The following is a 27,115-nucleotide window of genomic DNA, read 5'->3' on the forward strand; positions in this document are numbered from 1 at the left end:
CAGCTGTGCTGCTGTCCCTGTCCCGCAGGGCCTCACTCCTTCACTCTGGAGGCCTGAGGTCTGATGCTTTTTGGGTGGGGTCTGTGCCTAACAAGGCATGACACAAGCAGGACGTTTCTCATGGTTTGGAGGCCTGGATGAAGCCCTGCCCAAGCAGGTGCGTCAGCTGGCCATGGAGATGCTGGGATACGAGCGTAGCCTCAGCCAGGGGAGACTGGGTAGGGAGACCTGCACACTGACATCCATCCAGATTTCCTATACTTCAGCTCCTGTGTTTCACATACAACCCCAGAAGGCAGCTCCTGGCCTGGCCCTCACATGGTCTCATTCTGAGCATGACATCCACTCAGTGGGCTTGGGAAGGTCACTGCGGGATCAGGAAGCTCATGCAGGGTCCTTGAGTCAGGGGAGGAGACAACTGCAGGATCTGTGGACACATCATGGTCTCCTTGTTGCTGGTGATTGTCATGCAGGTCTTTAGTCTCCTGTCTGAAGGATCCTGTAACCAGAGTGCGGGTATGTGCTCACAGTGTGGGGCTGCGAGGACTGTGCATGGGGCTAGGCTACTGAGGGTGTCCTGGAAGCAAGTCAGAGCCAAGGGGAGTCCACAGATGGCACGAGACACCACGGGAGACCGGTGTGGGAAAAAGATGGGGAGAACCGGAGAAAGAAGAAAGGAGACAGAGACGGAGAGAAAAGAGAGAGACTGAGAGAGATGGGTACAGAGAGAAAGGGAGACAGAGAGAGCGACATGAGAGAGAGGCAGCGGGAGAAGAGAGGGAGACAGAGACTGAGAGAAATGGAGAGAAAGGGAGATAAGAAGAGAGAGAGGGAGACAGAGAGAGAGGAGAGAAAGGCAGCCAGAGACAGAGGGAAGTGGGAGAGGGTGGGAAGCAGGGTAGGAAGGCAGGTGTCATCTGGTGGCCATCCGGTGGGGAGCCTGGAGTGGGGCAGCCTTATAACAGAGAACACCCAGAGTCCAACTGTGTCCAGGGAGGGGTCTGTGATGGCAGATGAGGGACAGCCAGCCACTCTGTCCACCACCAAAAAGAAAATGAGAGCAACCGTATTGACTGAATGTCCGGGTGCTCGTTTTGTTCTGGGACAACATGCAGTACATGTGGGTGCCACAGGGGCCTGCAGAAGCCTGCCTCAGGACACTGCGGTGTCTGAAGGCTTGAGTTTACGTGTTCATGCCTGGTGTTAGTCTGAGGGCCCTGGTCAGAGTGATTTTTCTCTGTCTACTGTGTAAATAAACTGACATTAATCAGTCACTATATATATATACATATATATATATATCCAGATCCAATGTTTAGCATTTAAAAATGAACACCAAACCACCATGCCCATATGGATCACAGGGTATCAGCTATTAAACAGCATTTTAAAATTAGTATGAAGTATCTAAAGATGGGCAAAAAGTTCATTAGTAGTATTCAGAAAAATTATTACATACTGGATTAAAATTATGTCGAAGTACTTTTAAGCTAACATCAGATACTGCTTGATTAGATCATGTGTCAGTGAGGAAAACGATTGTGATTCTCAGAAAAGAATGCGGCCAACTCAGTTCATGGTGACATAGTTGGCTGGGAAAATGCCAGTTTGGCCCCGGAGCTTTCCTTCCCACCAGTCAAAATTGGAATCTGTTTTGGATAAAACCGTGATTCTGTCTCCAGCTTGGAAGTGCAGATCCCCTGGCTGTTGTCCTTCAAAGGAATACAGTGCTGTCACTTCTACTGGTTGAGTCAAATGGCCTAAAATAAAAAAGACCGAAGTTACATTTCCCTTGGCCCAGGGACAGCATGCACAGCCACACAGAGGGTCAGTATTCGCAGCTCTGCAGCTGAGGTGGGCAGCACCTGCAGCCAGTGGCACTGCTAAGTGGGCAAGATGAGGGACCAGGCTGGGGCCCCAACAGCAGGGTCAGTTCTGCCCTTGGAGCAAGTTGCAGAGATGGCTGTGGGCCAGCTCAGCTACCCTCACCAGCATGGGAGGGGCCCATGGGGAGCGGCTGTGGGGTCATTTTAGAAATGAACTTTGACCTGGGTTGTGATGAGAATATGACTTAAGTTGTCCTGCCCTGACATGCAAACACAAACCGACAGCGGCAGCAGGTGCCTGGAGTCTCACAGGGACCGACGCTGCTGCCTCTCCAGGGCCCATGCAGAGCTGGAGTCTTGTCACTTCCGACAGAACAGTCCACTGTCACCTGCCTGCTGCCTGACCCAGACCTCAGTCTCTGCACTCTGCCAGCAGGTCAAGTTCAGGGACCCCTCTGAAAACTGGAACCCAAGTCCGCAGGCTGAAACTGCTTATGTGAGAATGAACATCTAACGCTCCTGCAGGCCCAAGCTCTGGTGGTCTCGGCCGTGAGCCCCGAGCGGGGAGGCCTGCTGTTAGCTCCCAGTGCCGCCCCACACCCAGAACCACAGCACCGGGTGGATTGGGCCCTGGGCACACTTGACAGCTCATGTCCTGCGTTAGGGGAGGAGGGGCATGGCCCCAAGTCTCACAGTGTCTGAGACACTGCCACACATTGGACCTGCATGGCAATCACTGAGGAGAACCAGCGCCAGTTATCACTCCATGGACACAGGCCCCCTCCTCCAGTTCTGTGGGGTGATGTCACAAAGGGACAAAAGCGTTAACATCTACTTCCTCCACTGGCAAATAACCATTTGTTTCTTCCCAGAACAATTTGTAAAAAGTATCTTCATGACACAAGTTGAAGGACCATTTTTTACCAGCAGAAATCATGGCATTTTAAGAAGTGATAACAGCAAAGCATTTGATGAAAATATTAATTCTTGAAACTCAGGAAACTACTGGGGACCAAGCCTAGAGGGAATGCAACTTGGATACAGTTGTGTCAAAACAAACAGGCTTGGCCTGACCCTCAGAGCTGTGGGATGACAGGGTCCTGACAGTTCCTTCCTTCAGGCAGGCCCTTGGAGCAGGTGTCCTGGGCAGCAGCCATCCCCAGCAGGTTGGAGAACCAACAGAGGAAATTACAGGGTTCCCTTGGAGGCTGCACCCTGTCCATCACTGAGTGTGTGTGGCTGTCAGAGGCACTGGACTGAGTCCACTCACCTGCTTTGTCCTGACAGCTGGGGAGCTCAGGATAGAGCCTGCGTCTGTTCATGTTACCTGCAAAGAAGCAAAAGATGAGGGAAGGTTCTAGCATACACAAAACAGAGGATGATGCCAAGTCCTGTCCTGGCCACGCAAAGGTGTTAGATCCCAGAGATGGATGGGAGTGTCAGGGGGACATCACCCATCAATATCCAGGGGAGTGTCACCCGTCAGGACCCAGGGAAACATCACCTATCAGCACCCATGAGGAGTGTCACCTGTCAAGACCCATGGTGGTGTCATTAGGACCCATGGGGGTGTCACCTATCAGGATCGATGGGAAGTGTCACCACTTCCAGACTCACAGGGGTGTCCCCCATCAGGAGGCCCTCCAAACGTGTGGTGGGTGAAGTACCCAGCATACAGGTGCACAGAAGTCTGCCTCCTGCTCCAGGACTGCTGGGAATTCTGAACTGCCCATCATCAGGTTGCACAGTCCCTCGTCCGTGAGAAGGTTTGGGGCTCACCAGTCTCTCCCTGGCCCTGTACTTCAGCCTGGCTCTGGCTTATACTCTGAGCAGTGCTGTGTGGAGGAACTAGGGGTTCCTCACAAGAACCTGAGCAGATTCACCCTCAGCCTGGCCGTGAGGGCAGGGCCAGGGACAGGGCAGGTGGCCGAAAGTGGCGGGACCAGCTCTTGGTGAGTCCAGACCACAGACCCGTGTAGGCAGCAGAGAGGGTGCTCTTCAGCTGAGAACTCCTCTGCCTGGACAGAGTCCTCGGGGAGGGGCCGACAGTGAACTTGCTGCACCCGTGTCCAGCAGCTGGCTGTCATGTTAAGATCACTTCCTTTATAAGCTCCTGTGTACAGCAATCAATAACTTTTAAACTTCACACATAAAATTAAAGTTATTGATCCAGAAATGAGAAATGGAAGGTGGGTAAGACCACAGCCTGACACTTCCTCAAATCCATCTGGCTAAAACCACCCCATAAACAACCTTTGGACTCCAGCACAGTGTGGTAAAATTAGCACTCAGAAACATGAATTTCCACATATGAGTGACAGTCATGTTCTCATTTCAAATCAATACAATCACAATCTTCAGAAAAAATGACAAAATGAATGAGAAAAACTTCAAAGATAAATTATTTATGAAGGAGATGTCTTCAGAAATTATAGCAGAGAATCTGGTGTACACAGAAGAGCCTGAACATGTCAGATTTTCTTTTTAAACACAGTTCTTTTGGGGTCTCAAGTTTAACAATATAGTTTAAAGTTTCCATAGTTATTAACAACAATTACTCCAACTTACTGTGGGAGTCGGAGCTCAGCTGCCCTGGCACGGGTGGTTGTTGGGGTCTGCTTGCTGGCTTGGGAGGTACATTTCTAGCCTGAATGGAACAAACACAAACGAGGTTCAAGCCATCTCTGTGGAAGGTTCCCCTGCAGGGCGCATGCTGGGTGCTCCCAATGAGGGGCTTCCATGCCCTGCACTGGATCCAGTGTGAGGGAACCACAAGCCTAAGCTAGGGTGCCTCGTGCCCATCCCAAGAATCTGTGACAGCAGCTGGCAAGCAGAGAACTGCAGTATTGGCCCAAGCTGTGGGCTTCCAGGCATCCCATGCAGGGTGCTGTGGCCTGACAGCATGGCTGCTAGGTCGCAGATGCTACTGGTACATCAGTCAGCATTCCAGGTTCTGCCTCACAGCTCTTGTTCAGACAGCACATGGAAGGTGTGCTTGATTGTCAAGGGGCTAGCAGGAAGTGACCAGGGTGACCCTGTGACAATGAGGGTAGAGATGGGCCTACCGAGGCCTCCTGCCGCTGCTGCTCCCGTGCTGCTCTCCTGGCATTGGCTCGCTGTTCAGCACTCTCATACTTCTCAGTGAAGGAGTTGAGGATCTCGTAGAGACCATCTGCCTGGGCTGGTGGCTGCATCTCTCCAAACAGGATGTCGTAGGCACGGATGTCCTGGCAATAGAATCTAGCCGGAAACACAAATATTTCTTCAACACACAAGGATCTTCTCTGGAGTGAAAAGCAGCACACACACCTGCATGATCACTCATGTTTAGCATTTCACACATGCCTTGTCGTAACCTTTAACAATCAAGGCCACATCTCACATTCAACTTCTAAGTCCACCCCAAGTTCACTCCAAGAGGCAATAACAGCAACAGTGTTGGTGAGTTGTCCATTAGTAATACAAAAGCATATCTCCCCACAAAATACTAAAATATGCACACACGTTCACATAGGCACACACCCCAATACTTCTACATCCATATACACCGATCCTTACACACACACACCAATCTTCACACAATCCTTATACATAGTCCTTACACACAAAAACAATCTTTACACACACACCCCAATCCTCACACACAATCCTTACACATTTTCACAACCCTTACACTCACCAATCCTCACACAATCCTTACACACACACCAATCCTTACACACAAACACAATCCTCACACACACACCAATCCTCACACACAATCCTTACATTTTCACAACCCTTACACACACCAATCCTTACACACACAGTCCTCGCACACACACCAATCCTCACACACAATCCTTACATTTTCACAACCCTTACACACACCAATCCTTACACACAAACACAGTCCTCGCACACACACCAATCCTCACACACACCAATTCTTATACACACACAGCAATCCTTACACACAATTCTTATACACACACACCAATCCTTACACACAATCTTTACACATGTTCACAACCAACGCTTACACACACTCCAATCCTTACACACACACCAATCTTCACACATAATCCTTATACACATAGTCCTTACAAACACAATCCTTACACACATACCAGTCCTTACACACAATCTTTACACATGTTCACAGCCAACACTTACAATCTCCCAATCCTTACACACATACCAATCCTCACACATGCACATACAATACTTACACATACACTCACAATGACCAATCCTTACACATGCACCCACATGGACACTTCCAGGGACAATGTTTTATATACAAGTACATACATTTTTATGGCATTTACTTATTACATTTTTCAAGAAAGGTATCTATGTATATGGCTTTGTATGTAATTTCCTTCAAATGTTTACTTTTACTAAAATTAAAAGAAAGATTTTCCTTACATGTTTGGAAGGTCTGCGATTCATTAACATTATATTTATCTTAGTTTATTCAGTGTTCAATTGACCTTTAGTGGGAAAGTCTGCCAGAGGTCTACAATGAGAGCCCTTAAAAGCATTCTTAAGTTACGTTTCTCAAATTAATAACTCAGCCATGAAAACAAACACGGCTCTTGATTCTGTAGGGTGAAGGGTTCACCATCTTCACCATCCCCCTGCTTTCTGTTTCTTGGTTTGCATTTCAAACCACCAGAGCACAAACCCCTGCACTCTGAGCATCTCCAGAAGCCGAGGCCCAAGGCCTGCCAGATTGCAGGGGGTTTTGCTGGCTCCAGGTGATCCATTCTCTCAGGCTCAGTCCTGCCCTCTCCTGGGCCTTCACAAATCTTACGGCAGTTTCTGAGACTTTGGGAAAAATGACCCAGATGCCACCAGCAAACACAGCTTTACTTCATCTCTTAGGCCGTTTCCAACTCTCTTTTTTGAAATCAAACTGTACTGTTCATTAGAACTTGTCTTAGACACAGCAGAAAAAGGCAGAGTAAAAGAGAGCCTTAGTAGTGAGGGGTGCAGGTTATGATGGGGGCACCCCAACCTCTAGCATGGTGGACACAGTGCAGCACAACCTCCAGCCTCCACTCCCAGACTCATGCTACATGTGCAAGACAGCATGTACCACTGAACAGGTCTGGCAAGAAACTGTCTCATAAAAGTATTGGAAGACAACAAAGAAAAGAGGGAACCATGTTCATCGTAGAGAAGTCAAAAGCTGTTATTTTCTGTGAGGATGTATTACTTTTACATGAATTTAGGCACTGTTTATCTGAAAGACAGAAATACCTGCCTTAATCAGGACAGGCCAGACTGAAGCTGGGGGCCTCCACTTGAGGCTCCACGCACTGCCCTGCCATGTGTACACCAGCAGGAGGCTAGAATGCATGATGGAACTGGGATCTAAGCCCAGAGGTGACACCAGCAGCTTTGTAACTGCTGCACCCACCACCAGCCCCTAACCCAAATTCTAAACACATGCCTTTGGGGCTCCATGCTGTTGTATTAAACAGAGTCAGGGGGCAGGATGGTGTTGCAGTGCAATGGGTTATGATGCTGGACCACACAGAACAACCATGTTTGAGCCCGGCTGCCCCATTTCTGATCCAGCTCCCTGCGGCTGCAGCTGGAAATGCGTCAGAAGATGGCCCATGGGCTGGAACCCTGCGGCCCTGGTGGGACACCAGGTGGAACTCCTGTTCCTGGCTTTGGCCTGGCCACTTGGGGAATGGGCCAGTGCATGGAAGACCTCTCTGACTCTACTGTCCTGTCACTGTCTTTCAAAGAAACAAAATGCATGTTTTAATAGACACATGTGCTCACGGATCTCAGAAGTACATCAGTTTTTCAGTGGTATTGTCCCTTCACACTTTCTTTCCACTGTAGCTTGAACTTACTTTCGATTGGTTTCTTTCCTTTCAATCAAACAGCTGCCTTCCAGAGAGACGCCAGCAAAGAGCCCTCTGGACTTGCAGTAGGTGAAGACGGCCGCTGGACTCCGCAGAGCGACGTTTCCCTCCAGGTTCCTGCAGGGATGTTGGCGACTGAGCAGTGGCCTCCTGTCCACATGTCCTCCTGCTAGTTCGGCCCTTTCCCCGCAGCCTGGATGGACACTCTTGGGATGTGGGGGATGCAGCACGAGACCCAGAGCCCTCAGATTCTTCCTACACCAAGAACCTCAGAACATTTACTGCTTCTAAAAATAGTTGGAACGTATGACACACACCAGTTGTGTTTTTGCCTGTGAGGAACCTGGATCCTCGGGCATGTAAAAGTCACAGACGCCTTCATTTCCATTTACCTTTCATTTGAGCCACAACTCACCTCCCCAGGGGCCCCACGGCCACAGTGAGGTTCCCTCCCAGCGTCAGGTTCCCGCCCTTTGCAAAAGCTTCCACTGCCCGGTCATAGTTCAGGATTATCACCAGGTCTGAGACCTAAGAGGTGGAAACACACTTGTTCAGAAACAGTTACAGTCAAGTTTAAATTAGTAAATGCTGGCATGTGCACATGTGTGCACATACACACACACTCAACACAGGGAAGCTGCAGTGTAGGCAGGCACCAGGCAAGGACCAGGGCAGCCCCACCCTCACCCCCAGGCCAGCCTGAAGCACTCCTGGCCAGAAGGTGAAGCTAAGGAGCCCCACAGCTCCCAGCTGTGGGAGGGAGTGTGCTTCCAGGTGACAGGTCTGGAGTGCCTATTCACCTCTCAAGAACCCCCAGGATGCCAACTGTGTTGGCCTCATTCACCATCCTGGGGGGGAAGGGGAGCCTCAGGAGGACAGGGCCCCTACACCCACCTCCAACTTGGGGAAAGATGCATGAGTGAGAACAGTGTCTCTCAAGCCCTCCTGGAGGGAACAGAGTGGAGAAGTACAAGAGTGGTGTGGATATACAGGGCTGGTGAGCCAAGTGACAGGAGGATGGCACATCAATGAGCTACAGGCTGAACCCTTGGCAGGAAGTCAGAAAAGCAGCAAGAGGAGACCCCTGAACGAGGGGGCTCAGCAAGGAGAACAGACCCGTGCCAGGCAGCGGCACAGGTGCCAGCCCTGAATAAGGGCCACTATGCTTGGGGTACAGCCAGATCAAGACTGACCCTCCAAAGAGCTGCAGCGCTGTAAGGGAAATGGGAGCAGACTTCACTGGAACAGTCCAGAGCAATCACTAAGCAGTCAGGCTCATGATAGGCACCTGCTCTCTGAGCTCAGAGGCCATGCACAGCTGGGGGAATTTCAGATGCTCCTGGGAAGGTCTGGGTGGGGAGGGCGGGTAGAACACAGGAGCGCAGTCCCAGACTCAGGTGGCTGCAGTGCCACTGGGTGAGGAACTCAGCAAGAGAAGATTTAATATTGTTGATCTGAAGACACAGCAATGGAGACAAAACAAGATGCCAATCACTGGCTCACTCACCAAATGGCCACAAGGACAGGCTGAGCCAGGCTGCAGCCTGGAGCCTAGAGCCTGGAACTCATCCAAATCTCACAGGGGCCCATGACTTTAACTGTCACAGGCAGCCCTGCAGATTAAAAGTGGAACACCATATGATAAAGGATGCTCCATTCACAAGAGGCAGCATAACATGCGACTCCATGGGCTGGAGGCAGACTGAGAGTTTCTACAGGATAAGCAACAGACGGGCAGGCCACAGCACTGGCCGTGGCACAGTGACCGTCACATAGCATGTACAGTGCTTGGCCTGTGCACATGAGCAGCAGTCTCTGCTTACATTTCTTCTTTCTTAACAGCTTTAAAATGAACCATGAATAATTTGTACAGTGTAATAATGTTATTCAGTGCATACCTGAGGAATGTAACATATCCAATGTCACATTCATAACAGTGGAATGAAGCCTTTCTCTGAGTGAGGCTTTGCAATCCAAATCCACTGAACTGAACCAAAACTGTAAATAAACGCTTTCTGCTCTCAACTCTCTCTTCGACTAACTACTGTATCATTTATTGTTGTGATGATAGCATATGGAGATGTAGAAAGTGAAGCAAATAGCACAGGAAGTCATGCCCAAGATGGCAAGGAGGGTGGGTGGAGGAAGGCAGGCTGAATGGAAAGACCCTTCCCTTGAGGGCAGGCAGGGAGCCACTGAGCCATGGGCAGCTTCGGAGGAACACAGATGATGGCTGTCTCTCACAGGCATCCATGGCAAAGTCAGCATGGGAATGGCCATGACTTTGGACCTTTGTACACCAAGCAGGCACTTACCTCTATTCCTATTTCAAATCCTCCGCCGAGCCCAGCTATCCCGATGGCTGAGGGTGCAGACCATGCTGAAACATACACGTTGTTCCAACATGGAATCACACACAGGAATGACATGGTGAGACATAGATGGCGTTACTTTGAAAACAACCAGACACGATTTTCCTTTGTTAAGAAGCCCCGGTTTGACAGGCACCAGCTGACTGCCAGATTCACAAGGCCATGTTTTCCAACCTCTGCCTTCCAACATGCAGGAAACCAAACCACCGAGACACCCACAGCATTTGATGATTTCCACTGTGGACATTGTTATAAAATAATTTAGCTGTAGCTATAGTCACTAGTAAGATTACACACATAGTTTTTGTAAGCACATCTCCAGGGTAATGACACTAAATTGTTTCTACTATAGATTTTTGAGGGTATAAAACTCTTGACACCTTCCATGCCTGATGGCAGCCCAGGATTGGGGCTGTTAATCAAGCCCATTAGAATTCCAGAAAGATGAATTTCCTGACGCTGGAAAAGAGTATGACCACCCCGCCTGCCTTGACACACAGCACTGGGGCCTGCTGGGAACCAGTATCTCCTGCCATTGCAGCAGTCAGCATGGCAGGGCAGCTGTGAGTGCAGGTGAAGCTTTTTTATCCCTTTTCTGCTGGCTGCCACACCCCAGCATGGCAATCCTGGGCTGGCTCTCAGGTTGAGGTAGGGACTGGCCCAGCCACAGTGACCAGTCCTACCAGCAACAGGGATGTGCACATCCATTTTTGAAGTCTTTCTGGGACTGATGGGCCTGACCTGGATAGGTTTGAAATCAACCTCTGCAAAAGGGAGGGAGAAATTCAGGTCCAGAAACCTGCGGATAGGCGGCACAGTGGAGATCCCGACAGACCCTGGGGACGCAAGTCTGCCCAAGAATGAGGGACTTCTGTGGCTTCTGCCCAGCAGCCACATGAGGGCTATGAGGCACAGGGTTCCTGGGAGCTGCAGGTACCTGGACAGGCAACAGTGACACGGCCAGCTGCTCCATGGATGCCTGCCTCTGTTGCAAGTGGATGCTACTCACTAAATGGCTGTTAGAACCATGTGCTGCCTTATAGGACAGAAGGGAAGTGTTATACCTTGTAAAAGGTGGTGCCACTAGTCACGGCACCTACTAACGTTCTAAATGTTAATGTAAGTATTGGTGCTTGGGATTTCATCTGTGAAACATAAAGGTTTTACCCTAGAAAGTGACACCCAGTTATCCTGCCCTTGACGTGACACTGCCATTTACAGGATGAGAGCAAGCTCATGGGACAGACACAACCCCACAGCGCAGAGCTGTGGCAAGAGGGCTTCACACACAGACAGGAGTCAGATCTCCCTACCAGTTCGGGGGAAGGGCACCAGAGAGGCCACATCTCTCTTGTGTCCTGACTCCCACATGGAGGCTCTCCTCTGGGCAGTAGGGGACCAGGGGGCACCCTGCAGCCTTCCCTTGAAGGTATCTGAGGGAGAGGCAGAAGGCAGTATCAGGGTTGTTGCATGCCCATGCCACGAGCCCACATGTACTTACTTCCATCTGGTCGCCGTGCTAGCACAATCCCACTGCCTCCTCTAGCGGTCACTAGAAACCCAGCTTTGACCACAGAGAGAATGGCAAGACCTTTGGCCTTGGCAATCACATGGGCTGCAGATAAAAAGAGTGGCAGGAATGTGAGTTTATGCTAATCAAGCCTAAGGACGACAGAGTCAGTTGGGGCACAGGGTCAGGGAGATGCAATGGGTAATGAACAGACGGAGCCCGGGGCCTCTCCATTCCTCCCTGCTTACTATGCTGCAAGCTTTGCCACCTGACCCACACACAGACACTGACACACACACAGGTGAACTGAGCAGGGAGTGGTTCCCAGGGTCACACTTTGGCAGGCTGTGTGGACCAGCTCCCTGGGTCGCCATCAATAGGAATCTGCTGAAACCTGCTTTGTTGTCCCAGGCTGAGTCTGATCCTCAGTGTGAAAGGTTCAGGGGCCATTCTGAACAACCTGAACACCTGCAGCTGTGCTGGGAATCCTTGGATAATTCTTTCTTAATCTGCCACAGAATGTAAATATCTCCTGTGGTGTCCCTGGTTCAGCTGCCAGCCAGCAGTAAGACTAAAGGAAGGCAGGGCTGGGTGGGGCTTTTCCCTTTGTTTCTCCCCTGACCCCAGATACAGGGAAAAAATGATAATATTAGTGTGGAAACAATGGTATCACCCACTTTCACCCTGTAGCCCTTGACCCTTTGTACCCTAATCAACTAAGTAAAATTATTAAAAAACAATATTAATAATAAAAAATATTAAAAAAACAAAAAGGAAGGCAGGGCATGACTTAAGACAACCACACATACTGAGCAATTTACCTACCAGGAATAATCTTATCAGGCCCATTTCCGGATGTTATTTCTGTGAATTCTCTTAGTATTTTAGCAGCCTTCTTTGCTTCTGACTTCAAATCGGAAGGTATAGGATTATTCACTAAAAGACAAAAAGAAGGTATTTTAATAAAACATCTACTAAACAGAAGTTAGAAATTTATTGCAACTTCATTTTCTCACATTTCCCACACTAACAAACTGTATTTTACAAAGGGCTCCTTGCATTGTCTCAGTGGCTAAATCCTTGCCTTACAAGCACCAGGATCCCATATGAGCACCAATTCATGTCCTGGCTGCTCCACTTTCCAACCAGCTGCCTGCTTGTAGCCTCGAAAAGCAGTCGAGGTTGACCCAAGGCCTTGAGATCCTGCACTCGCGTGGGAGACCTGCAGGAAGTTCCTGGCTTCTGGCTTTGGATTGGCTCAGCTCTGGCTGTTGTGGCCCTTTGGGGAGTGAACTAGCAAATGGAAGATCTTTCTCTCTCTGTCTCTCCTCCTCTCCCTAAATTTGATCTGCCTTTCCAATAAAAATAAATTTAAAAAAATGTGTATTCTACAAAGCAGAGGAAACAAACTTGAAAGTTTTCAGTTATTTCCATTTTACAGATATTTTTCCAAATCTACTCTGAAGTTTGGAAACTCTAAAGACTTAACACCTCAGAAATCATAAAATCCAAGGACTGTAAAATATTTTAAGCAAAATCTGGCCTAACTGCCACATTCAATCTTCTCCCTGTAGTTAATGTGCCTTCATACAAATAAGTTTTTAAAACTTGATAAGAGATGTGATTTTATAATTGTCTGTGATCAGGAATGGTGGATTTACCACATCTGGCTGTTCTTGTTTGATGTGGCTGCTGGCTAGTCTCTCCAATGGGTAAACTCTGAGGCTCTGAATGGTTCTGGCACCTGCTCCCATGCCGGAGACCAGAATGAAACTCCTGGTTCCTGCCTTTGACCTGGCCTATCCCTGGCCATTGTGGCTATTTAGGGAGTGAATCGGATGAAAATATGCTAACTCATCATTCAAACATGTACAGAAATCTTAAAAACAAAGTAACACATTCACTGCTGGTGAGGCACATCAGAAAGACGACAAGAGGGATAAATTTTTTTTTCTTGTCCACTTGCATTTGCTGTTTTGCTGCTTGGCGTACTTTCTGCCCCTGACGGGGATGGAGGCTCACTGGACCTTGCCTCCAAGTAGGGGCAGTCAGGGCTGCAGCCACAGCCACAGGCCCTGTCTCCTTTTGCCTCTGCATTCCCCAAGGTCTCTCAAACGCCACCCCTTAGGCTGCAGGCTGCATGACCTGCTCTGCAACTTCTCTGCCACCAGCTTTCAAGAGCTGGAGCTCAGCACCTAGGCCAACCCAGTCAACCCCATGGGAAAACAAACCTTCCTGAAACACCAGAACACAGCTCCATCTTGCCCCTGTTCCTGGCTTTCAACACATATGGCCATTTCCTCAAACAACATCGTACCAGTGCTTGGCTACACAGTAAGCACTGTGGCCACACGCAGCTGTTCTTTGTTCCCATTTTTGTTCCTCTCCTTCAGACCCAAGCAACTCCCATCCCCAAAATGACTGCTCACGGGGTGAGGATGGACACGAGGGTGCCAGCAGCACTTTGACATCTCTTTCTGAGCCACTCAATCTGAATCTGAGCCACTCAATCCTGACAGGTCAGAACAGAATGCCTAGAGGCTCAGTAGGCTCTGGGGAGCTAGACTGGTGACCTGCAGTGGAAACTGGTTCTTCCTGCTGCTGAGTGTTGGAGCCACTTTATTTCAGCAGCAGTAGGGCTGGTCTGTGGCCCAGGCACCTGCTGAGGGTCAGTGCATCTGGATCGCAGTCAAGCCCAGGCACTCCTGCCCAGCAGAGCTTCCCAGCAAGGCTGGTTCAAGCCCAGCACCCAGCCAGAGCCTCCTGTGGGAGCTGGCAGAACCAGCTGGTCCAAGGCAGGTCCCAGTGGCCAAGAGGATTCTGTCCGCACAAGCGCAGTCCCAGGGTCAAACCAAGGGAGCACATGGCAGAAGGGAGTGAGTGAGTCCTGGCCAAGCTCAGGACTTTCTGTTAAAGTCACTTCAGACCAGATTTTCCCACATGTGCAATGAAAGCTGAGTAAATAATGTGTAAACCATGTCCTGGCAAAAGACCTTCTGCCTTGAACTCTCAAGCAAGCAGTATCTATCTGGTATAATTAGCAAATGCCACAGTCAAGAGTTGTTATTTTAAACATCCTGCATTAGTGCAAGATCACAGACGGCTCTATAAACACAGGAAGGAGGCTACTGGGCTGGGACTAGGTAGGCAGATGGTACAACTGTCAGCCTATCAGATTTCTCATCCTATGAATTCTCCATAAGTCACATTCCTGCTCATAGTTACACAGACTTTCTCTGTCAAAAGTACACACTGACACTGGTCCCTCCCCACCTGGACTGCCGGCATCCCATACGAGAGGGCCTGCTCTTGTCACAATGTTTCCTGTCCAGAGCCAGCTCCTTGCATCCCATATGCGAGGGCCTGCTCTGGTCCCAGCAATTCCTATCTGGAGCCAGATCCCCGCTGCTGCACATCCAGGATGCATGAGGTGAGAACTCAAGAACCCATGAGGGTGACCCAGATGGAGTTTAGGCTCTTGGCTTTGGGCTAACCCAGATCTGGATGCTGCAGGCATCTGGAGGATAAACCAGCAGAAGGAAGATTTCTGTTATTGTGCCTTTCAAATAAAATGAAAATATCTAAAAATTTTAAAAAATTAGGGCTCAGCATTGTAGTGCATCAGGTTAAGCCACCACCTGCTAAGCCAGCATCACATATGAGTGATATTTCAAGTCTTGCCTGCTCTACTTCCAAACCAGTTCCCTGTTAATGTTTCTGGGAAAGCAGCATTTCACGGCTCAAGCCCTTGGCCCAGGCCACCCAAGTTGGAGATCTGGGTGGAAACCTAGGCGCCCGGCTTCGGCCTGGTCCAGCCTTGTCTTTGTGATCATCTGGGGAGTAAAGAAGTAGATGGCAAGCTTCACTGTATGTCTCCCTCTAATTTTGCCTTTCACATAAAGAAAACTTTAAAATCCTTAAAATTTAAAAAAAAAAAAAATAAAAGCCTGACAAGTCTCGAGTCCAAGTTGAGCAAATTCTCTGTAAATATTTGAGTTTTTCCCTAAGTGCTAAATCTCAAGTTGAGAAACATTTACATGTAAAGTTCCCTGTAAAAGTAAACAAAATATTTGACAATTTGCACACCAGGATGCTCTTTTTTTTTTAATTGAAGGTTTATAGACTATTGAGATTCCCCCCACCCCTTGGAAATGGCCATAGCTGTTACTATTTGGAAATGATTTTACAACACATTGCAGGTGATTCAAATGAGGGTTAGGGTCACTGGGGCCAGCAGTGACTTGCAGTCAATTGTTATCAGTGTAGCTCTCTAACAAGGGTCAGAAGCAAAGGACATACTAAAGCCCTCCCTGCTGAACTCCCCAAGCTAGCCCAAGCTCAGGGAACGCAACTACCCCCCAGGACTACCATCCACTGTACCACTCTCCTCAAAGGTATGATAGAAAACCATCAGGAAAGGAAAGTTTAGAAAAGCGATCATATTTTCATTCATTAGACATTAATGACATCATTAACTTACATAATTTATATGAAATAGATGCCAATTCACTAGATGTTGCAGAGGACACGCAGTACTTGGGCTAAGTGCACTGGGCTCCAGTCAACAAAAGAAACGTACGTATGCAAAGTTGCCTGATTCGTACATATCACTACAAGCACCTGACAAGGTGTCCACTAGCTCACACTGTGACAGCACCTGACAAGGTGTCCACTAGCTCACACTGTGACAGCACCTGACAAGGTGTCCACTAGCTCACACTGTGACAGCACCTGACAAGGTGTCCACTAGCTCACACTGTGACAGCACCTGACAAGGTGTCCACTAGCTCACACTGTGACAGCACCTGACAAGGTGTCCACTAGCTCACACTGTGACAGCACCTGACAAGGTGTCCACTAGCTCACACTGTGACAGCACCTGACAAGGTGTCCACTAGCTCACACTGTGACAGCACCTGACAAGGTGTCCACTAGCTCACACTGTGACAGCACCTGACAAGGTGTCCACTAGCTCACACACTGTGACAGAAGGGTGACAAGATTTTGGTTAGATCCCACTTCGTGAACACTAAGCTGAGCCCTCATTTTCCTAGTTCAATCAAGTATCTTCCTGGGAAACCTAAAAAGAACTTTACACCCAAAGGCACTCCTGTGGCCTTTCTCTTGGGACTGCTGGATGGCTATGAGCAGGAGGGTCAGGAAATCCTGGAGGCACACCTGCTGTCCAGAAGCCTGCTCCCAGCATCACTTCCCGCCATGCTGCTGCCACCTTGGTCAACATGGGGCTCCTCCCACGAAGAGCAGGAGACTCCCACATCTGGAGTCTCGGAGGCCCAGCTGTGCTCGCGAAGCACTAGGACCTGACTCTAAGCAGCGGTCAGTGGTCACCTCAGCCAGCACCGCCCTCCCTGTGATCCCAGTCCTGTCCTTGATCCCCAAACCCAGATCTTCACTCCCACCTCCGAACAGGCTCCCCTAGAGGGCGACCTTCAAGATGTGTCTCCCGCAGAGGAGGATGGACCCCCAGCGACCCTAGCCGCGAGTTTCCTGGCGCAGGACGCAGCCTCCCGCACTCTCCTCTCCCTCCGCGCAGAGGCAGATGCCCTCCCGCGCCTCCCGACCACGCCCCCGCCGCCCCTCACTCACTCTCGCCCCGCGCCGCCGGCACCGCGCCCGGGAGCTCCGCGCCCAGAGCAGGAAGAGGAAGCGCGAGCCCCGCTCGGCTCCGCCCAGCTCCCCAGAGCCAGGTGAGCAGGTAGACGACTCCCACTTGTACCCGCGTCCCGCAGGGCCGCCTCCGCACGCCTGGCCCCGGCCCACACGGTGTTTCTAGAAACGAGCGACCGGTCCGGCAGGGGTGCGCGAGGGCGGGCCCGTGCACCTGGCCGCGGGACTCGGGGTCGTCGCTCCGCCGCGCCCGTCGGCTGTGGCGCCCAAGCCCCGCCCCGCCGCGCCGGGCACCTGAGCCCGCGGCCCGGCCCCGCCCCCGGCCCCCCGCAGCCCGGCCCTGGCCCCGCCCCCGCAGCCTGGCCCCGCCCCCGCCCCGGGCGCCTCAGGTCCCGCCCCGCCGCGCACTCAGGTGTGCGAACCCGCGGCCCGGCCCCGCCCCGCCCCCGCAGCCCGGCCACGTCCCCGCCCCGGGCGCCTCAGGCCCCGCCCCGCCGCGCCGGCACTGAGGTGCGCGAGCCCGTGGCCCGGCCCCGGCCCCGCCCCCGCAGCCCGGCCCGCCCCCGCAGCCCGGCCCGTCCCCGCCCTCGCAGCCCGGCCCCGGCCACGCCCCTGCCCTGGCGCTTCCTGGCCTCGCCCTCGCAGCCTGGCCCCCGCCCCCCGTCCCGCCCCGGGCGCCTTCAGGCCCCGCCCCCGTCCTCCAGGTGACTTGTGGCTCCACCCCCGGCTGTTACCGCGGGCGCAGCCCCACCTCTGTGCAGGCGCAGGGTTTCGCGGCTGGTTGGCGCTGTGTCTAAACTGCGCAGGCGCGCGAGGCGGGGTTCGCCGTGCGCTTGCGCAGCCTGGGCCCGGAACCGACGTGTTCGCGGAGTGTCGTGCGCGCGCGGAAGATGGCCGAGCCGGCGTCCAAGTCGGTCCTGTTTGTATGTCTGGGTAAGAGGGGGCTGACTGAGCCCTGCTCAGGTGCATCCTGCGAGTGGCGGGGGGCCCTTGTAAGTGGCCGCGAACCGTATCGGTCTCATGCGGCGGCGGCACCTAGCACCTGCCCGGCCCCGTGCCGTCTTTTTACTATGGAACACCCCAGAACTCACTGGAGGAATTCCTGTTCCACACCCGCCACGGAGTGCGCCCTGCAGTTGCGCGAGGTGACTGAGCCTCCGGGGCGCGTGCATTGCGCAGGGAGGGAGCTCAAGTCTGTTCGGATTCTCGGACGCCCCGAAGGACTGAGCCGCTGAGCGCCCGTGTGACCGGCCCTCGTCCCTGGGCCTGCAGGGAGATAGATGGGCACAGCTCCACAGCGGGGTCCCCGCGCTGCCACACGCATGCCGCCTTGGCACCTGCGGCCACATCTCTACGAGCCAGGCTCCTTCCCTTTGCACCTGCGGGGGTTGGTGGGACCCCGTTGGGGTCCCCGAGGCCCATGCTACGGGACAAGGTGCTGCCTTTCTCCGTCTCTTGGTTATGAGCTGAGCTGAGAGGGCCCTGGCGCCCTACATGAGTGCCCGTTGGAGTCCCGCTTCTTCGGCTCCCCGCTGAGGCTGGTGCGCCTGGGAAGAAGCAAACCGCGGCTCAAGGAGACATTCCGCTGTGTGGTGGTCTTGGGGTGTCGCCCACCTTCCTTTCAGGCGGAGAAGTCTGAGCCAGGTGCACCTCTGTGTGCAGACCTATGTGTCACCTGGGTCCCAGCCCTAGGTGTCGCCTTCTGTGCGTGGATGGAGAAAGGTTTGCAGGCCCTTCTGGTTTCAGCTGGTTTTGAGCTGTTCAGCATGGACCCACCCCTGCTCCAAGTGAAGTTTATTTCCACCTGAGGCTGCGGCGGCTTAGTCCAGTGAGGCAGCTCCCGCCTTGGCTGGGTGTCCCGTCCCCCCCCCCCCCCCCCCCGTGTCCTTCCCTCTCCCCACTGAGAGCAAGGCTGCTGCTTTATTGGCTGTGCAGGACTTAGTTTCAGTCGAACTTCACCTGCAGGCAGAACCTGTCCTTGTCCCTTTTCACAAGATGACGGAGCTGCTTGGAAACAGTCCTGGAGCTCTGCAGGTGGGGCACAAAGGTCGCAGGCCGAGAGAAAGAGGCAGGGGTGGGGGCTGTGCCTGCTCTTGTGAGATAGGACCAGACCTGCCAACTGTTTGGTGCAGTTAACAGTGATGCGGACCGTCTCCAGGACTTGTTCTGCGTTAGCTGATGACCCAGTGCTCTGCAGGCACAAGTTGCTCTTGTTTGAATTTCCTTCCTGTTGATTATATGATTAGTGATTTTTAAAATTTTTTCTAAATTGTTCATCATTTAATATGAAATGCAGATGGACAGAATCTTTGTCTACTGGTTTACTCCCCAAATGCTGGCACCATCTGGGGCTGGGCCAGGCCTAAGCCAAAGGTTGGGACTTCACCCAAGTCGCCCACGAGGGCAGTGGGACCCGTGGACTTGCACCCTTCTCAGCTGCTCTCAGATGTGTTAGTAGGAAGCAAAGTCAGGGTTGGATCCCACCCCCCCTTGTTGTGGAGGTGGGATTCCAGGGTGCAGGTGAATTCACTGTGTACTCTGGGAACTTGGCGTCTGGGGTTAGGTAGTTTAACCTCTGTATTGTTGTGGGAATGTGATGTGGAAGAAGGCTGGGACAGGAGTGGGGTGTTTGTGAGGTAGTAACTGTGTGTTACTGCTTTTAGAGACCCCTCAAGGTGACCATTGCCTGTGTGGAATAGAGCACAGGCAGGGAAACAGTCACAGGCCACAGGCTGCCGGCCTCCAGCCACCTTTCAGTATCAAACCCCACTGATCCAAGCCCTGGGACTCGCCAGCCACATGGGAGACCTGGCTAGCATTCTCGGGTCCTGGGTTCAGCGTGGCCCCGCCATCGATATTGAGGACATTTAGGGAGAGACCAGGGAGTGAGATTGCGCTCTTGTTGTCTCTCTGCATTGAACTAAATGAAGTGTGGCTGACACACGTGTTTTAAAAACTAAGCACTTGGATGTGGTGGGGAAGCCTTGTAGCATAGAGCAGTGTAGGGGCTTCCAGGTGAATCCTGGAGAGGATTCACTGCCCTGTGGCCCTGGTCTCGTGGTGTACATGGGGGAGTGAGCCAGCTGTGTTCTGCACATGCTAGAAGGTTCTAGTTCTAATAGCGTGGGCTGTGAGTTCTAACAGTTTGTTTCTGGAAGGTTCTGTGGCACACAACTGGGATTGGAGCTGTCCTAAAAGTTTCTCTGTCCCATCCTTTGTCGTTTCCTGCCACCGTTAGGCGGTTCCTGGTGTTGGTGTCTAGGACATGATGCCCCACAGCACTGTGTTGTATATGCCCAGTGCTCACATTATAGGCCTGAACAGTGGCTCATCCTCCTTGCACGCAAAACCAGTGACTGGGCCCAGCGCAGTAGCCTAGCAGCTAAAGTCCTTGCCTTGAACATGCTAGGATCCCTGCGGCCCTGCTTCCCATCTAGCTCTCTGCTTGTGGCCTGGGAAAACAGTCGAGGACAGCCCAGAGCTTTGGGACCATGCAGCCATGAGACCTGGAAGAGACTCCTTGCTCCTGGTTTCGGATCGGCGCAGCTCAGTTATTGTGGCTGCTTGGGGAGTGAATCAATGAATTGATGATCTTCCTCTCTGTATATCTGACTTTGCAGTAAAACAAAACAAAACAACAAAAATGGTTGCATAGTTACTCTCGTAGCTTCTGTAGACCTGCATGGCAGAGGACCCTACCTATGCTCAGGAGTAGGAGGGCTCAGAGCTGATGGTCATGCTGGGTCAGCTGCCCTGGCCTGCCATGGCTGCTGTATAGTCTTCATTTGCCTTGGAACTAAAACCTCCTTCCTCACTCTGTGTCCTGTTCCCATGTCCCTCCTGCTGTCCTCACTCTGCATTCTGTCCCCCACGTCCTCCTGTTGTCCTCACTCTGCGTTCTGTCCCCCACGTCCCTCCTGCTGTCCTCACTACATCCTGTTCCCCATGTCACACCTGTTCTCACTGCATCCTGTCTCCCCACTTCCCCTCTTGCTGTCCTCACTGTGTTCTGCCCCACCACCCCCCAGACACTGTGTCATCTGCTCTCGCTAACCTGACCCTGGGGGTCCTTGGGTTGGCTGAGTCCTTCCTAGTCCTCCAGGTGTGGAGCTGGGCATGTGACCCTCCCACTTGGAGGTGGTGAGGTTGGATTTGCCTGGGTCTGTGTTCCAGGAAGCAGTATTTGTCCTTATTGTGTGTGATAGATTTGAAAGGATGAGTGGTGGTTGCCCGTAGTTAAAACAAACCTGTTGTAACACAGCTCACTTGTGTTGAGTAGCAACCTGAGTGATGGGTTTGATTTGAGCTGACCTTCTCCAGTTCTGTCCCTTGGGCCTGAGGGCAGGCGGCTATGTGTCCAGGGCGTGGAGCAGAACTTGTCCTCCCTTGGCCTCACGTGTTCTGTGTCCCCTTTGTAGGTAACATTTGCCGGTCCCCCATTGCAGAGGCAGTTTTCAGGAAGCTCGTGACTGATCAGAACCTTTCTGACAAGGTGAGTGCTGTTCTGGGTCCTGAGCCCATCCCCCAGGCCTCCAGGTGCGAAACTGCTGGACAAAAACCTCTCTCTCTTTTCTGCTGCAGTGGAGGATAGACAGTGCGGCCACATCCACCTATGAGATAGGAAACCCCCCTGACTACCGTGGACAGAATTGCATGAGGAGGCACGGCGTGCCCATGAGCCATGTGGCCCGGCAGGTACCGTACTTGACGTGAAGACTTGTGCTTTGTGTTTCAGTGGGGCATTGACAGCGCCGCGGTTTCCAACTGGAATGTAGGCCGGTCCCCAGACCCAAGAGCCACAAGCTGCCTGGGAAATCATGGCATTAGCACAGCCCATAGGGCACGCCAGGTAGATGAGCTCTTGTTTGATTTCTGACGTTTAGGGCTCTGTGCCAAGGGCAGTCCTGGGAGGTCTGGCCACACTTGGAAACTCATGGTCAGGCCCTTTCATTTGGCCTCTAGCTCCACTGTTCATCTCAGAGTTTGTTATGTACTTGTAGAAGTTACTGCATGTGACTTTACCTAACAAGGGGGATGGCCAGCAGCTGCTTGCTCATGGTTCCATTCTGCCTCTGTAGCCACCCCACCAACCTGCCCTTGGGCCCATTCTGTCTGCAGCCACCCCACCAACCTGCCCTTGGGCCCACGGGACATCATGCATGGGATTTGTTTGGACCCACAGTCATGGGGCTGTTCTGCTTCTGTCACAAATGCTTTGCTGGAATCACGAGACACGTGACATACATGCATGTGTGTCCGGGAAACCCAGTGGCCCGATGACATGGCCCACAGGGCCAGTCCTTCATGCTGCACTCAGGTTTGAGGTCTAGCAAGGTAGAGGCTGAGCCCACCAGTTTGAGGTGAGAGTGGCTTCCTGTTGGTAATATAAATCAAAAGACACAGACTTGGAAGATAGTGTTGTTTAAGTTAGGTGCTTGGGGCTGATTTTTTTCTGGGGGATTGGTGTTGCTGGGCAAAGCATCCCACCCTTCTCTGTCCTGTGCTCTCTCTAAGCTCCTCACAGTTCTGGCCTGGACCCACCCTGACAGTTGTAGCCATTTGTGGAGTGAACCACTGGATGGAAGATGGCTATTTGTGTCTCTTCCTCTCTCTGTAACTCTTTAAAATAACTAAAATAAATCTTAAAAACAAAAAAAGATAAATTACAGTCTAAAATTAGACACTGTAATATTGAATTGTGGTACATTTTTCACATGTAATTTAGAGAAATAATGTTATTATAATTGTTCCATATCATTTGAAGTAAATGCTTTGGAAATGTTAACATGATAGGGTTTCTCCTAATGATGAAAACTGTATAGAAGTGCTGCTGGAGAACTCTGTGTGTGTGGTGTTTGTGTCTGTGTGTGTGGTGTGTGTAGCCGGAGTTGTCCTGTGGGCGACCTGGAGTTGTGCATAGGTGGGAGGGGCGAGAGCCTAGGATGCTTCGCTGGGCCAGGCTGGTGGTCTCCATGTAACGGTGTGGGGTATCCTCTGAGGAGCCCTCTCCGTGTGTCTGCTTTCTCCTTCCTGCTCTCATTGTTTCTAATGGATGAAGTATGGACTAGCCCATCACTGTATGTGGGCATGAGCAGATGAACCCCTGGGACCAACCCCAGCAGTCAGGTTCTACACCCACCCTTGGTATCCCCACGCCGCACTGCGGATGGCCGGGCAGAGTGCCCATCTCCTGTGTGCTGAGCAGAGTGAACTGGGCAAGCAGGTGTTTGGCAGGCAACCCCAGCAGCATCGTGCTGTCTGTGGTGATCTCGCAGTGCTCAAGGCTATGAAATGGCTTCAGACGTTTGGGAAAGTAGTTAACTGTATTCCAACCTGAAAGGATCCTGAGTTCATTTCATTATATTGTTGACAGACATAAATATAATATGAGTTTTTGGTTTTGTTTTAGAACCTCTTTTGAGCCTGCTGCCTTAAATGACAAACACTACATCTTGACTTCTTTTTCAATTTTAGGTTACCAAAGAGGACTTTGCCACGTTTGATTACATCCTGTGCATGGACGAGAGCAATCTGAGGTAATCTGGGTGAGGAGTGTTTTTGTTCAGCTCTCAATTCATTGGCAGGTCAAGTTGTTTGTGTCCAAAGTGACTTTTCTCTTAACATTTTTAACAGTATTGGTCACAGTGTACAGAATGTCCCTTGGGCCTAGCATGAAACTCAATAGTGTGATCTCAAGTTGCTGCAGGGGCGTCTCCCAGCAGGTGCACTGTTGCTAGATGGGTCATCGATGCTCCTGGTCCAGCTGATAGCCTTACCACAGTGATGATTCACAGGCAGGATGTGTGTTCTGGTTCTCATTTTGCTCCCCCATCATAACTCTCCCCACTGACCCCCACCCTTGTCCCCGCTGACCCCCACCCCTGTCCCCGCCGACCCATCTAAGTCTCTAATTGATGTTAAAAACTGTAGCGAGCATTGGGTAACGGTGACTCACCCTGAGGCAGCAGTTGGTTCTGGATTCTGGGCTCTGCCCATGGCCTTATCTGTGGAGGGCTTTGGGGAGGTGGATTTTAGGCTCCTTCCCCAGGTCCACTGGCCCCAGCAAGAATTCTCTGACTGCGTCACGTCTGCTTCATAAATACTCTGTGTTTTTGATAAAAAAAGTGAACAGATGTGAATGTAATGGTTTTGCACTTTTCATTCATTAAGACCCTCCATTAAAACCATAGGTTTCTGGTTTTGTGTTTTGGGTTTTTTGGCCTGCACTGTAGCTCTCATCTGTGGCTGGTGCAGGCCCACAACCAGCCTCATGTGGGTGGAATAGCATACCCATGCTCTTTGCTGTGTCTTGGGCCTGATTAGGTCCATGTCTTTGTGGAAACTGCTCTGTGCCTTGGGCTGTGAGGTGCCTGTGCTTCTCTGGCTGGCCTCTTGAGCCATTCACCTTGTTCACTTTCAATTGTGAGTACTCGTGGCTGTTGCCTTGCCACATGCAAACATTGGCCGTCCCCAGGAAGCCTGACTCAGATGCGCATGGAGTGTGAGAGCTGAGGGGTAAAAGTCTGAGGAACGTGAGGAAGGAGAGCCCACCAGCAGCGAGCTGAGTGTGAGACATGCTGCCTGCTGCGGCTCTCGCACGTGGGCTTGTTGAGTTCCTTCCTGTCACCTTTGTTTATCTCTCAAACAATGTCTTTTTGATTGTCTGAGAATGCATTTCACAGGAGAAAACATACATAATTGCTGTCTGACTTAGAGAAGCTATTTTGTGTGACAAAGCAGTGGGATTACGCTGTGGTTGCAGGCTGTCTTGTCCAGGAGACGGAGCTGTGCCGCGCAGCTGCGGGAAGGGTCAGACAGATCTGCTGCGTCTTCGGTTTCATTTCAAATCAGGTCACTTTTGCTGGATTTTGATATGGTTGTCTCATAAACCCTGAGCAGATGTCCCTGTTTAACTTGAAACCACAGATCAGAAAACTAAGTTCATGTTTCAATTTTACAGAGATTTGAATAGAAAAAGTAATCAAGTTAAAAACTGCAAGGCTAAAATTGAACTGCTTGGGAGCTATGATCCACAAAAACAACTCATTATTGAAGATCCCTATTACGTAAGTGCAGCTCACCTGTGGCTGAAGTGGAGCTGGGGGCGTGGGGGCCAGGAACGCGCACTGTGCAGGGTGTCATCTTTGCTCTGGCTGTCATTTCAGGGGAACGACGCAGACTTCGAGACTGTATACCAGCAGTGTATGCGGTGCTGCAGGGCCTTTCTGGATAAAGCCAGCTAGGGCCTCTCGAGGGGCCTTCGTCTGTCTTCCATTGATTGTTTCTATTAAGAATAATTGTTGATGGAAAACAATTGTACATGCAGAAGAATAAATAAAAATCCGAAAGTCTTCCCTTTTGCCCCATTTGCCAACAGGCACCACAGCCCAGAACAAGTGTGGTAGTGAAATGTGACTCCCCAGCCAGCGCAGGGCCGGCGGTGGGTTTGGGAGGCTGCTCTGCTGGTCCAGCTGTTCCCTCCTTCCCCACAGCCCCCATGGATCTGCCCTGAGAGCAGAGTTTTGGTTCACACACCTGAGTGCACATGTGTGTGCTGGGAGGACAGGAAAGACACAATGGGCTTATTGAGTCAGCACTGATTTCTCTTTATCTTTTGAGGAGCTCAGCTTATTTCCTCCACTTGAGCCACTTTGTCTCTGAAATGTAATTATATCCAGAAGAGGAAAGCTTGAATGCCAGCTCATTTTGTGGTCTGTTTTGACATACGCCGTTGTCTGCGTGCCACATGCAAATTGGTTTAGGTGGGAAAACATTCAAAACGTTGGAAGACAATGTAGTTGCTATGCTAAGTATTGGTATACTGACAAGTATTTCCTTGGTAGCTTTTAATCAATGTATAAAAGTGTAGGTTGTTTCTGTCCTTCAGATAACTAATCCCAAACTTACATGGTTGTATGCCAGAAAGGATTGTGTTCAAAATAAACTGGGGAGTTACAGAAATACCAGTGAGATGTGGATGTCGTGTCTTTGTGCTTTTCCGTGGATGCTTGCATAAAGCCATGGCCTTTGTCACCGGGCCTGTGATGTGTGTGCATGTTTGCCTTCAGTGTCCAGCTCACTGCTACCAGTTAGATCTGATTGAGGGCTCGGGTCCCTGCAGCCGGAATTTCCTTTCCCATCATCCTCTGCCTAGCTAGCAGGTGCTAGTTTGCCCTCTCCCTGTCTTATCTTTTGTTTGAGTTTTAATTTCCATCTTATGAGAAAGGTCTTCCTGCTGCTTTGCTCCCCAGATGTCTGCCATAGCCAAGGCTGGGCTATGGAGCAGCCAGGAATTCCATGCAATCCTCCCACATGCATGAGTCATGCATCAGTGCTCCAGGGCAACATGAGTAAAAGGTTGGGCCTGGGAGCGGGGTGGCCCTGGCAGCAGCCCTGTCACTGTGCTGGGTTGGCACCTCCCTCCATCTTGACCCTTTGTGCACAGCTGTGACTTCACACCTTGGCAGGCCTTCTGGGATGTGGGCCTTTCCTCCTGGCCTTGTCCATAGGTCCTGGCAGCTGGGTACCCCTGCTGATGTTGCGCCCCAGGAGGCTGTGCTAGCCACAGGACTCGGTGGACTGGGAGCGTGATGATGGCTAGAAAGGGGTCAGATAGGGATGTTTCCGAGGTTAGACTCCGGATCTAAACACTGCTGTCTGCTAGTGGATCTTCTAAATGCTCCCCCTTGTGGCAGGTCCTCAGACACCACGGTTGACTTGTTTCATGCAGACGGGATGTTTAAAATCTGATGAAAACCTGGGACTGCTTAGAAAACTTATGCAGTGTTTTCCTTGTAACAGTTTTATAGGAAATAGTGGATTCTGCATTCCTTGGGATGGTTGCTGTGAAATCAGACGTTGCCTTGTGAAATTATGTCACTAGTATGCAGTAGCTTCTGCTATTAAAAAGAT

The 27,115-nt window shown here is 51.3% G+C and overlaps 2 protein-coding genes across 3 annotated transcripts; one reads left to right on the plus strand and one right to left on the minus strand.

The window, feature by feature from the left end:
* Window positions 1–1,307: 1,307 nt before the first annotated feature.
* Window positions 1,308–17,422, minus strand: SH3YL1 (SH3 and SYLF domain containing 1). The gene is made up of 10 exons (XM_040993901.1): window positions 17,183–17,422; window positions 12,401–12,511; window positions 11,567–11,680; window positions 10,009–10,073; window positions 8,109–8,221; window positions 7,682–7,810; window positions 4,892–5,066; window positions 4,395–4,473; window positions 3,097–3,153; window positions 1,308–1,760 (listed from the first exon to the last, which is right to left on the minus strand). Coding segments are annotated over exons 1-10 (1,035 nt in total). The 5' UTR covers window positions 17,184–17,422; the 3' UTR covers window positions 1,308–1,569.
* A 578-nt stretch (window positions 17,423–18,000) lies between these two features.
* On the plus strand, window positions 18,001–26,164 carry ACP1 (acid phosphatase 1). Of its 2 annotated transcripts, none has more exons than XM_040992762.1 (6): window positions 18,001–18,136; window positions 21,622–21,695; window positions 21,939–22,052; window positions 23,678–23,739; window positions 25,164–25,269; window positions 25,369–26,164. In XM_040992762.1, exons 1-6 carry the CDS (start codon window positions 18,094–18,096, stop codon window positions 25,444–25,446), a joined length of 477 nt encoding a protein of 158 aa, XP_040848696.1. In that variant the 5' UTR covers window positions 18,001–18,093; the 3' UTR covers window positions 25,447–26,164. The 2 variants fall into 2 exon arrangements, with proteins under 2 accessions (XP_040848696.1, XP_040848695.1); XM_040992761.1 differs by lacking the exon at window positions 21,939–22,052 and adding an exon at window positions 21,785–21,898 and having other exon boundaries at window positions 18,006–18,136.
* Window positions 26,165–27,115: the final 951 nt, after the last annotated feature.

The sequence above is a fragment of the Ochotona curzoniae genome, unplaced genomic scaffold (genome assembly GCF_017591425.1).
Source record: "Ochotona curzoniae isolate NIBS_2020 unplaced genomic scaffold, NIBS_Ocur_1.0 contig_883, whole genome shotgun sequence".
Lineage (NCBI taxonomy): Eukaryota > Metazoa > Chordata > Mammalia > Lagomorpha > Ochotonidae > Ochotona > Ochotona curzoniae.

Coding starts and splice junctions, on each gene's coding strand:
- SH3YL1 (XM_040993901.1), bottom strand. Junction 10,074..11,566: donor AGCACGGCGACCAGATGGAA/GTAAGTACATGT, acceptor TGTATGTTTCAG/CATGGTCTGCACCCTCAGCC. Junction 5,067..7,681: donor AGGAAAGAAACCAATCGAAA/GTAAGTTCAAGC, acceptor GTTTCCGGCTAG/ATTCTATTGCCAGGACATCC.
- ACP1 (XM_040992762.1), top strand. CDS start 18,094: ATGGCCGAGCCGGCGTCCAAGTCGGTCCTGTTTGTATGTCTGG. Junction 21,696..21,938: donor ATCAGAACCTTTCTGACAAG/GTGAGTGCTGTT, acceptor TTTGTGTTTCAG/TGGGGCATTGACAGCGCCGC. Junction 23,740..25,163: donor ATGGACGAGAGCAATCTGAG/GTAATCTGGGTG, acceptor TCAATTTTACAG/AGATTTGAATAGAAAAAGTA.